Genomic DNA, 12999 nt, shown 5'->3' with positions numbered 1-12999 from the left:
AATCAAAAGCCTAAAAGGCTTCAATGGCATAATTAAAACATGAAAAACAATTTCAAAAGTTCTTTTTGAATTTGATATTAAATTTTAGTTTTAAATAAAATGGTACAATTATAGTTCTGGGGCCTTATGCCATGGTCCTATTAGAGCAGAGTTCAAATTGACCTGACATCATCGTACATGTATGTACATGATGAATATTTATTTTATTTCTTTTCAGTCAGTTGAAAACCTATGAAGAATTTAATGAATTTATATAATATATATTATTCTAATTGTCAATGTCTAAGCATTATTTAAGTGATTGCATCTAACTTACAGTCATGTCTCTGATATGACTACGAGTTACGATTAGGCGTGGTATACAGTATACTAGGAAATGGAGATATACAGTATTGGAGGTCATTAACTCTGGTTTTTATGATAAAATTGGTTATAAAATTGTGAAAATTAGCTTGAAGTTTTGAAATTCAATGTCTTTAGTCTTCTAGTATTCCTATTTATGTAATTTTGTGATTATTAGTATATTAGTATATTCAATGTAAGCATTTTCAAAGAAATTGATATATATATTGCTATTGCTATTTTCTTTTGCAGATGCATTGACTGACACCTTTGCTTGCTTGCATAAATTCCGGTGGCGATTTCGATGGGATGCTGGCTAGATGACATTTGAGGTCTGCTCGACGGCATAAATATCATCTCTAAAACAAGAGGCCCATGGGCCACATCGCTCACCTGAGCACATTGGTTAGGCAAAAGCACAATCAGTTCAGTATTGAAAAGACCGGGGGGGGGGGGGGGGGGGGGGGGGGGGGGGAATTTTAAACTACCTGATGATGCTTCCATGTCAATATAACAAATGGCTTTGTTGTACTTGAGAAGATTTTTTTTAAAAAATTCCCATATATTCCTTTGTAAAAATTTGATCCCTCATTGTGGCTCCTCCCTATCCCAGGGGTCATCATTTGAACAAACTTGAATCTACACTACCTGAGGATGCTTCCATATCAATATGACTAAACATAGCTTTTCTGTTCTTGAGAAGAAATATTTTTTCTATATGTTCTTATGTAAAACTTTCCTTCCCCCATTGGGCCCCATCCTACCCCTAGGGGTCATCATTTGAACAAAATTGAATCTACACTACCTGAGGATGCTTCCATATCAATATGACTAAACATAGCTTTTCTGTTCTTCAGAAGAAGATATTTTCCTTAATATTTCTATGTAAAACTTTGATCCTCCATTGTGGCTCCGCCCTACCCCCGGGGGTCATGGTATGAACAAACTTGAATTTACACTACCTGAGGATGCTTCCATATCAATATGACTAAACATAGCTTTTCTGTTCTTGAGAAGAAATATTTTTTCTATATGTTATGTAAAACTTTCCTTCCCCCATTGGGCCCCATCTTAACCCTGGGGGTCATCATTTGAACAGAATTGAATTTACACTACCTGAGGATGCTTCCATATCAAAATGACTAATCATGGTTTGCAGTTCTTCATCAGAAGATATTTTCCTTTATATTTCTATGTAAAACTTTGATCCTCCATTGTGGCCCCGCCCTACCCCCGGGGGTCAAGATTTGAACAAATTTGAATCTACACTACCTCAGGATGCTTCCATATAAATATGACTCATCATGGCTTTGCTGTTCTTGAGAAGAAGATTTTTAAAGATTTTTCCTATATATTTCTATGTAAAACTTTGATCCTCCATTGTGGCCCCGCCCTACCCCGGGGGTCATGATTTGAACAAACTTGAATCTACACTACCTCAGGATGCTTCCATATAAATATGACTCATCATGGCTTTGCTGTTCTTGAGAAGAAGATTTTTAAAGATTTTTCCTATATATTTCTATGTAAAACTCATATCCTCCATTGTGGCCCCACCCTACCCCCGGGGGTCATGATTTGAACAAACTTGAATCTACACTACCTGAGGATGCTTCCATATAAATATGACTCATCATGGCTTTGCTGTTCTTGAGAAGAAGATTTTTAAAGATTTTTCCTATATATTTCTATGTAAAACTTTGATCCTCCATTGCAGCCCCGCCCTACCCCCGGGGGTCATGATTTGAACAAACTTGAATGTACACTACCTAAGGATGCTTCCACATGAGTTTCATCTTTCCTCGCCCTATGGTTCTTGAGAAGAAGATTTTTAAATGATGCCATTATTTTTTCAATAATTCCTAATTATCTCCCCTTGAAAGAGGGCGTGGCCCTTCATTTGAACAAACTTGAATCCCCTTTACCCAAGGATACTTTGTGGCAAGTTTGGTTGAAATTGGCCCAGTGGTTCTTGAGAAGAAGTCGAATATGTGAAAAGTTTACAGACAGACAGACAGACGGATGCCGGACAAAATGTGATCAGAAAAGCTCACTTGAGCTTTCAGCTCAGGTGAGCTAATTACTACCATTGAATAATATAGCTAAATCCTGTTTTAAAAAAAACAGCTGTTATGGCTATTGTAAAAAAAAGCTGAATATTCAAAAATTCTAGAAACTAAATGTGAGGAAATAAATTTTTAATTTCTTCCTCCTATTTTTAAACTTTTTAATTGCGATTGTGATTGCAAAAATGCTTGTTGCTTTAACCAAAACTTAATTAGCTTAGCAATGACTTGAATACTAAGTATTGTGATTACCTTGCAGTTATCTAACTTACTGCCACTCTTTTGCAGGGAAGTTAAGGAAGCTTTAAATCTCGCAAGATTTCTGGGGCATGATATTGTTTACGCTAGTGACAATTGAATGATTTAAACAATCAGTATGCCCAAAGTACAATGTATTGTCAAGGGTTGAACTCCAAATAGCAGGTTGTCTAATTAGGAATATTTAGAGTATTTCATCAGATTCAAAAATTAATGATTATCAGAAAGAAATGGTTGAAGCGTCAGCTTTTAGTGAAAAGTATCAACTAAAATTTAACACATGAGGACTATAGCTCTTCTCAACTTTTATTAGCATTGTTCAGTAAATGTTCAGTAAGATATTTCACAAGGACTTCTTTCTTATCTATCAATGATCGGTCTCGCATTGTATTCAACAGTACATTGCCCCTAGCTAACAGACGTTTCCTACCTCCATTATGAAAGAGTTCTGTTAAGTAATCACGAAAACGTAGAAAGAGAAAGTTCAGGTACAGATACCCATCTTTATAACTGAACCCAGGAAAATCAGCTCAACCGCAATGTATGGATAAAGAAGCATCTGTAAACAATATTTGTACATATTCCTATATCTCTAATATTTCTACAGATCAATGATTCAATGTAAATGTTCTAGTGTTGAACAGGGTAGGTAATCAGTTGAGACTTTCCATATTCATATCCAATTGTCAACTCATCAACACAAATTGTGGGTTTTGCGTCCATTCTATTTCACAAACCCATGGCTGTCTACTACAAAATTTTGTTGTTCTCATAAACATTAATGGCACACATTCAACCAATATAACAAGTATCTGAAGCTTTGTTAGAAACCTTTATGGTCTCATGAAAAGGAGTGGTCTATCTGATAGTTGGATGTAACCATAATCACGAAGCTTGCATCAACTTCAGTTCAAATTCCCTTGTTTAAATGAGATAATATGTTATTCAAATAATATCTGCATTCCAAACCCTGTCTTTTAATGTTAAGCTTTGTAAGAACTTAAGAATATAGTTTACTTTCCTTTATTCTTTTTATCAATAAATATGCCACTCATATTAAACATGGTTTCATTATGGGTGCCGCCACATAAACATCCTTAAAATTACAGGTCAACAGTTTACATTTGAAACATTCATGATCATGCATGCCTAAATATGGATTAACATACATGTGACTACCCCTGGTTCATGACATACAAATGTTGTAAATTTTGAAATGTACAGTAAATCAATTTTACAATTTACCACATGAAGCATGAGCAGTGTTTTTTACCTTTGACCTGTGGACATCCCCATCATCTGTTTCTCCTACCCCCAGGAGTTTCCGAGTCTTCAGTCGACTGTGTAGGTCTCCACTGCTGTGCTTTCTGGAAAGAAGATATTCATTTTATTCCTTTCAGATTTGATGGTTCAAGAAGAAAAGACTTTTTTCTCCTCACTAACAAATTTAAAATTTGCACCATAATAAAACTTAGTATGTACATGTACTTGTATCTACAAAATCCTAAGCTTCATACTACTGTTATTTTGTAATTTGTGTTCAGTTACTGAGTAGCTTAGCAACTATACCAAATAAAAAACAAGAGGCCCAGGGGCCACATCGCTCACCTGAACACTCTGGCTAGAAAAAAGCAGAAATCAGTTTAGTCTTGAAAAGTTTAAATATAAAATTAAATATAAAACTGGTTCGGGGGGGGGGGGGGGGGGGGGGAGTTATTTGAACTAACTTGAATCTAAACTGTATAGGGATGCTTTTGAATTAATATGACAAATAATGGCTTTGCTGTTCTTAAGAAGAAAATTTTGATTGATATATCCTTTGTATGATCCCCTGTTATGGCCCCTCTATTCTCCAGGGGATCATGATTTGTACAAATTTGAATCTACATTACCTGATGATGCTTCCATTTAAATATGACTAATCATGGCTTTGCTGTTCTTGAGAAGAAGATTTTTAAAGATGTTCCCTATAAATTCCTATGTAAAACTTTGATCCCCCATTGTGGCCCCACCCTACCCCTGGGGGTCATGACTGGAACAAACTTGAATCTACACTACCTGAGGATGCTTCCATATAAATATGACCCATCATGGGTTTGCTGTTCTTAAGAAGAAGATTTTTAAAGATTTTTCCTATATATTCCTATGTAAAACTTTGATCGCTCATTGTGGCCCCACCCTTTACCCAGGGGTCATGATTTGAACAAACTTGAATCTAGACTACCTGAGGATGTTTCCATATAAATATGACCAATCATGGATTTGCTGTTCTTGAGAAGAGGTTTTTTTCCTATGAATTCCTATGAAAAACTTTGATCCCCCATTGTGGCCCCACCCTACCCCCGGGGGTCATGATTTGAAAAAAACTTGAATCTACACTACCTGAGGATGCTTCCATATTAGTATTATATTTTCAAGCACAGTGGTTTTTGAGAAGAAGATTTTTAAATGATGCCATTAATTTTTCATGAATTCATAATTATCTCTCCTTGGAAGAAAGCGTGGCCCTTCATTTGAACAAACTTGATTCCCCTTTACCCAAGGATACTCTGTGGCAAGTTTGGTTGAAATTGGCCCAGTGGTTCTTGAGAAGAAGATCAAAATGCAAAAAAGTTTATGACAACGATGACAACAACAACGACTACGACAACGACGACAGACAACGGACAAATTTCAATCAGAAAAGCTCACTTGAGCCTTTGGCTCAGGTGAGCTAACAATCGACTCTTTCTTGGCTAACAAAGTGAAGAATCATTCAAATATAGATGAATTGGATTGGATAAGTCAAAAGCATAAGAGCACTGCAAAACAAGACATTTTACTTCAACAAAAAAGCATCTTTCCACTGGTGGTCTGCTAGAGTATTCAACTCTTCTTTATAATAAAGCTAAACATTTTTCAAACTTTGCAATCTCTTGTAAATTTCAACAAACTGTCATGAAGTATAACAAAATTATCAATAAGGAATTGATATACAAGACTTCTAATGATCTGCTAGTTGTGTGCACAATTAAGGAACAAAGGGATTTGTGTAATCACCAATACTTTCACCATAACAGTTTCCTTACATGTAAAGTTTGCTTTTTTCTCTGTCTTTGCCATCGCGAAGTCAACTTGCAGTAGTGGCCACCTGATTTAAGAGGCAACCAATTTAAGAGACCACTTCACATCCTGCCAACAATTTTTACTCTTATTAAACTCAGCAGCAGCAACCTAGTGTCTATTGTTGCCAGCATCCACTTTTTTCTGACCAAGTTACAGACATATCCTTTTACAGGGCTAGACAAATAGCATTGCCCGACGCCCAGGACGACCACTTTTGTTTTTTGGGCAAGTTATTTGGTAAGTGGCGCCTGCCCGCGGACAAGTGCTTTTCCAATTATCAAAAAAAAAAAAACAACAACATTAATTTACTCAAATGTCTTTTGTGTTATCACTTTTTAAGTATCATTTATCACAGCAAAGCACCTGTTTTCACTCCTGTTGACCACTACATCGAATACTCGGTCAGAACTCCTCTAGAATTTACCCATGATTAACGTATTGTTAAGATATACAGAAGTCGTAAAACACGGTAGCTAGCCGATGTCGCCAAAAAAGTTGAATGGGATTTTAGACTTTTTGTTGTTGTCAAATATTAAATTCATACTGTGAATACAGACGAGTTAGTGGTATTAAAATTGACTGACTGGTGTTCCCTATCAATCACACAGCCAGGATGTAGATAGTTCAATCGACATGCAGTCTAGTGTTCACAGATTTGTAGTGTTTGTAGGTATTTTGAGACTGATCACTGTTCGTTATTTTTCACATTTTTCATCAAATAAATACACATTAATTTAAAAAAAAAAGAGGATCTTATTGAAGAATTTTGAGGAAGAAGGTTCCTTAAAATTAGCCCCAAAAATTTATCCGTGGGATTTTAGATCTAGGTTGGTCCTCGTGTAGTGTCAAGAAATAATTTTAATATTAATGCTTTAATTTTGTGTAATTTAAAAAAAAAAGTGGGACAAGCTTAGTTTTTGGTAGGACAAGTAATTTTACGATTGTAACCTGTCCGAGGGCAAGTACTGCAAATTTCTATTTGTCTAGCCCTGCCTTTTATCAAAATTATAGTCAGGATTGTTTGAGCATTTATCTTTTTTACCATAAATGAAAATTGTAAGTTTTCCAAGCATCAGTTGTATGCATTTTCTGAAAAGTGGAATTAAGGCAGTTGACATTCAGTTGACAGGGCTGTTCAAAAATTACGCGGACTTGTTGCACATAAAAAATGTTGACGACAAACACAAAAAGTTACATATTATAAAAGAATCTTTACCTTAGTGGTCAACAAAATTTCATTTCAAAATATTGTAAATTGATATCAGTGCTGAGTGATTACTAATAAAGTACCGATCATGAAGACAGTTTATTGGAGCAGTTAAAGTAAAATCTGTGACATTATGGGCATCATGAAAAAAATGTGCACTCTCATTTCCCTTTGTGTTTGAAACACAGCTTGTATCACCTTATCTTGAAGCATAAACATCTATATACCATTTCTGGTTCAGAAAACTTATACTTTGTTTATATGCAAAAAATTTACCCATATTTAGTCATGAGCAAATTTGCTCCTGTGTGCGAAAGTAAATTTACTATGCGTTCCATGAATTTATGTATTGTAAGTAAATATGTATGTCATCTAAAATTTTATTAATTTTTTTATCATTTCCATAAAAATGGCCTAATATTAGAGAAAGAGAATCCTTTCATATGTAAAAAGCATTGGGATTACAGTAGGAACAGATGATTCATTGAGCATAAAATTAAAAGAAAACCACAATCAAACATCTAGTTCAAGATGACAGTTCTTTAAAATTAAATGATGAACAATGGTTGGAGAATTAAGAATTAAGAAAGGGACTGATCTTTTCATCCACAGAAGGCTTACTGAAATGCTTTTTCCACCAAGAAACACAGTTACATGAATCATTTCAGGGTTAGCACATAATATTTGCTTCTGCATACTGTAAAAGCAGAGATATTTGTTGGGGATTAAATTTTTAATATTTCATTGTTTAAACAATTATCAACAAAATAAAATCCCACACAAAATTTTTTATATGAATATATATTGAATAGGGTAACTTTCGAAACAACGAAATTTAATGCCAACGAAACCTTTTTAGATGACAATTCAACGAAATTTTATCCCCATGAAAATTTGCACTTCTACAGTATTAGTAAACAGATTTGTACCTCCCCCTGTGTAATTTTGCTTACAGGATCTGTATTCTTGTACAGTATATATGTAAATGCATTTATAAAGCAAAATAACGCTTATATATATATTAGAAATTACAGTTGTATGGGTATATTCACAAATATGCAAATTATCTGCTTGTGAGTAAAGCCATATAAATAAGTTATATGTAACTATACATATTTTAGTATTTTAAATTTAGGTTGTTTTTATATTTCAAAACTGCAGATATTTCTAAAATATTGTGTGATGTCGTTGGCTTTCTCGATCAAGGAACTTAAGAGATTATTATAGGAAATCATTGATAAATAATAATTCTAAAATGAAATACTTTTGAGATTATCATGGGAAAAATTTAGTATCCTGATGGAAAATATAAATGATTAATATTACGCTATGAAAAAAATAAAATAAATTAATAAAAGCCCATTTCCCATCTCATCTCAAACTTAACAGTCACTTTATAAAATTTTAAAAGCATTATATTTCTTCTATTCTGCATGGCGATAAAATTGCAGAATGTGATATGCCTCCATGTTCACTATCATATTTGCTTTGAAGATATCATATTGAAAGTTAATTTTATGTACAAATTGCCATCTACATCTGTTCGTCTTCAGTTTGCCTTTACTTTTAGCATGCTAAGCAACATTTATTCTATTTGGGATACTCACTGCATGATGCTATATTTTTAACTGACAGAGGTATTATAAAGATTGTTAAGCAATATGAGATGATGTTACCCATTTATTCACAGTATTTTGATTCATGTAAGTGATTACTCATTTGTCTGAAATTTTTGTTTGTTCCAATTTCTTCTCCCTCCCTTGTAAGTATAATATTTTAATCTAATGACTGTTAAACATAAAATTAATATCAAACACCCTTAACCAGTTATCAAAAGTCACCCATGGTGGCCCATTTAGCTGGGTTCCCCTTGGGCCCCCTGAAGACATATTTGATGTATACTGACAGCACATTATAATAAACTGATAATGCTAATCAATAATGAGGAAAAATAGGGTCCATTTACTTCATCAGCAGAGAAGGCAAAAAATTTTATATTATCAAGCCAGAAAGTTCTGATACACCAAACAAGCTTTGTCTACGACAGGGATTGTTATTAAAATTGTCAGCATGAACACCTGCTTCACATGCTAATTACTGTACACAAATACATCATATACTGGCCACCGGGCCCTTACTTTCTGTACTACAAATATGAAATCATATAGCGATCAGTGTTTTTTGTCTTGATGCACCTGAGGAATATGATAAAGTATTTATTCTTCAAAGAAATAACTACTTTAATGCTGATATTACACTGTAAAACAAGTTTTTCCGTAAGTCATTATATTTGTGGTTTTGGCTTGGGTTAGACAATAAAATCTCTGAAGTTAAATTCTGCATGAAACTCTACTCTCTATAATTCCTTTGATTCATCAGTACAAAGTAAATACAGTTGAACTTCAATATCTCAAAAACTGATATCTCGAATACCATGGATATGTTGAACTGATATTTGGAAGTCCCATCCACATATTCTTTAAATATTTACTCAGACATCTCAAAGTTTTTTCTCGGTGCCATTAGGTTTGAGATAACGAGGTTTGACTGTACTACAGGATAAGGAGCTTGACCTCTGATGATCCCATTCACTTTCACAATATCCATTCCAGTCTGTAACTCTTATATGAGCAAATTAAAATCAGGAATTTCTATTCATCAAATTTTTAGGGGTACATGCTTTTATTTGTAAAAGAAAATCAAATCTATGGATCAGTCTTTCAAATCAATTTTATGATATCAATTTGATCAACTGAACAATTTATCTCAGTCAAATTGTGACAATGTTGGTGAACCAGAAACCTCCATGTTTGAAGAAGAGCTGACAAAATCTACATGATTATAAAGTATATTTCCAATTACTTGTTTGCATGTACAGTCACGATAACCAGGAATTGATTTCACAGAGGACTAAAATGTTAAAGAAATGTAACTTGGTAGCTTAAAAAAATCATCACAGAACAGTATTGACAGCTGCAAAGTTTTACAGTTTGTAACATCTCTGTATCTATCTTTCTCCTGTAGATTGTTTTGTTAAGAGGTTTATAGAGCCTTTTTCTACAAAGCCTGGAGTCATAATAGGATCAGGTCAAAGAACTGCATGAACAAAATGTACAGACATTGTAAGCTAATCCTAAAAAAAAACCTTGAGCGAGACCCACAAAATACACATAAATATGAAATGAAATACTAAATGATGAAGTTCTAATAAATTTACTCTTGTACCCAAAGCAGGGTGGGCACAATCAAAAAAAAAACTGCCTACAGGTTTGGAGTTCTGTTACATTAGCAATTGTATGTTATGCCGATTTAAAACTTATCATAATTATTGAACATCCCTTCATAATAAGCAAAAAAGAGTAGTCTTCTGGGGGTTGCCAGAAAAACCAAAATAATTAACTTTCAAAACCAATCATAGGAAATAAATTTTACTGCCGAAATATACTGCTGCCTCTGTGTTAAACAATCAATTATAATAAGCAATATCTAGCAAGTATCAGCTTAACGAGGCCGAGTCTAATTATTTCTACCCTAGAGATTTTGATAAATTTTCCTGAATTAATTTTTACTATTATATTTATTGTTTTAAGATTAAAAAATTGAATGTTTACCGATTTCTTAGGGGGACATCTCAAAAGTTGTCAAATTTTACTATTGGACCCTATGGGAATTGTTGGAAAAGCTCCAAATTATCACATTTTTTCATATTTTTTGTATTTCTGCCCTAGAGATTTCTTTTTCAGCCAAGTACATGAAAGTTATTGTAAAAAGTCACCAAACTGTGAAATTTCAAAAAAGTTGACCATCTAGGTTGGTGTAGGAATTATTACAAAGTTTATTTTTTCAATGCCCAATACCTCTAAAATTGCCATATTGTGGTATATGTTTATATTGGTGCAGATGAATTATCGGCGCAGATGAATTATTTTGGTAAAAAAAATAGCAATGTTTAGATTGCTAGTATTGTTTCTTTTGGTGTTCTGTCAACAGTTTTTAGTAAAATATTCCTGGACGTCTTGAATATACAAGCAAGTCATATGTCATTCTTCACCGTCATGCATTGCTTACAAAATCGGAAAACAGTGACATCATTAGAGCCATTTCAGCGTTTTTTTCCTTATTTATTGTCGTAAAAGTACAATGTCAGACCCATAGGTGTTCCAGATAATGTTAATTTTGTATTAAAATCACAATACATGTATTTGGGAAAGGTCTAATGTCCCAAATATGACTGCTTGAAATTAACAAGAGGCCCAAGGGCCTTAATGGTCACCTGAGTATAATACAACAATTTAGAGGATCCATAGAGTATAAAATGAACTGAAAGGTGAAGCTTTGTTGCCCAAAAGCAAGAAAAATAGGGTGATCAGGATCAACAAAATAATTAGTCTAGTGTTCATTAACAGTACATAAATTAGGTTCTAATCTGTTCCCCATCTATCACTCTCACCAGACAGTATATAAACAAACTTATAATCAGTGCTTCTGTACTCTTTTAATTCCTTGTTGAAATCTCTTACATTGGCATCTCTTGGTCTTTGATGAACATTTAATAAGACAAGTTATTTTTGTCTCATTTTTATTTATCTGTTACTTACAAGTCTACCTGATAATTAAAACTATAAAAGTACTTTTTGTATTATACAATAAAAATTCTTGCATAATTCTCTTATTCTATTAACCTTTCAAGTACATTATTTACAGTGATTAATTAACACAAGTAAATGGCAAAGGGGAATAACTCCTCTCAATAGAATACAAATTAATAGAGCCCTGGCCTGGACCAGAACACTTGATCAAATGTTCAAAAATCTGGTAAAAATACCCTTCCTTATTAAAACTTATACTCTTTTTGCCTCTGATATGCCCAGGTGCAGAGAAGATCTTTAAAGCATTAATGCATTTTCACTATATAATAAATAGAGCCTAGAGCCCTGCCCTAATATCAGAACCTCTGATCCAGGGGTCATGAAATTCACAATTTTGGAAGAGGCATCCTTGCTTATCATAACCATGTATTTGTTTAAATAATACCTAGGAGAAGAGAAGAAGATTTTCAAAGAAATAATGCACTTTCACTATATGATCTATATAGCCCTGCCCTAGCACCAGAACCCCTGACCCTGGGGCCATGAATTTCACAATTTCGGTAGAGTCACCCTTGCTTATCATAGCTATGTATTTAATTTGTTTAAATAATACCCAGGAGTAGAGAAGAAGATTTTCAAAGAAATAATACACTTTCATTATATGATCTATATAGCCCCGCCCTAGCACCAGAACCCCTGACCCTGGGGCCATGAATTTCACAATTTTGGTAGAGTCACTCTTGCTTATCATAACTAGAACTGTCCAAAAGGGACAAATACCCCCCGCTGGGTTTTTCAGAGAAGGTACCAAATCACTAATGTTTTCTAGATGTGAGAGGACTGTTCACAATTTGCTAAAACATTTAGAGTGAAAATTTAATTACTCATTATATTTTTTTTTTAATGAATGAAACTAAGGTGCAGCCTAATAAAACATCGTAATTACAGTGTTTTTTATTACATTGAAAATATAGTTTGCAACTATCTATCATCTATGTGAGACATGACACTCTGCAAATTGATTGTTGAAAAAAAAAATCATAATTAATTATACAAAATCAAATTGATCTTAATACCTTTATATCAAACTCATTTTAAAAATAAAAGGCTAGTTCCAGTAACTATGTATTTTGACAGACATAAATTACAATTAAGAGACTTAGACAACAGAGATCTTTATTTCTTTCTGCCCAATTCCCAGGAGATATAGATAAGACCTGCTTGATCAGAGATGCCCTAACAGCTTCCCAAACTGAACTCATTAATTAATCTTTAACTGGATGCATGTCCACTCATTACTCCCAAGGGACAAATGGATTTACACTATCTGCTGTGTAATGTAAAAACTGTTTTTAATACTTTGTGATTTTTTTTTAGTTCTAATGGTTAGTTTTAAGCTGTAGTTCACATTTTTGTTCAGATGTTCTAGATT

General features: G+C 33.7%; 1 protein-coding gene across 4 annotated transcripts in view; it reads right to left on the bottom strand.

Moving 5' to 3' along the window:
* LOC133186719 (tumor protein p53-inducible protein 11-like) overlaps positions 1-12999 on the bottom strand; it is a 120319-nt gene that overhangs the window by 46124 nt on the left and 61196 nt on the right. For all 4 annotated transcript variants that reach the window (XM_061321994.1, XM_061321992.1, XM_061321991.1 and 1 more), the window contains exon 2: positions 3940-4033. In XM_061321994.1, the coding sequence (XP_061177978.1) occupies positions 3940-4033 (94 nt within the window). The remainder of the gene's footprint in view (positions 1-3939; positions 4034-12999) is intronic.

Source organism: Saccostrea echinata, unplaced genomic scaffold (genome assembly GCF_033153115.1).
Source record: "Saccostrea echinata isolate AGI-Se365-2 ecotype Australia unplaced genomic scaffold, CSIRO_AGI_Sech_v1 ptg000014l, whole genome shotgun sequence".
Classification (NCBI taxonomy): domain Eukaryota; kingdom Metazoa; phylum Mollusca; class Bivalvia; order Ostreida; family Ostreidae; genus Saccostrea; species Saccostrea echinata.
The sequence above is the reverse complement of the archived record's forward strand: the minus strand, read 5'-3'. Positions and strand labels throughout refer to the sequence as shown.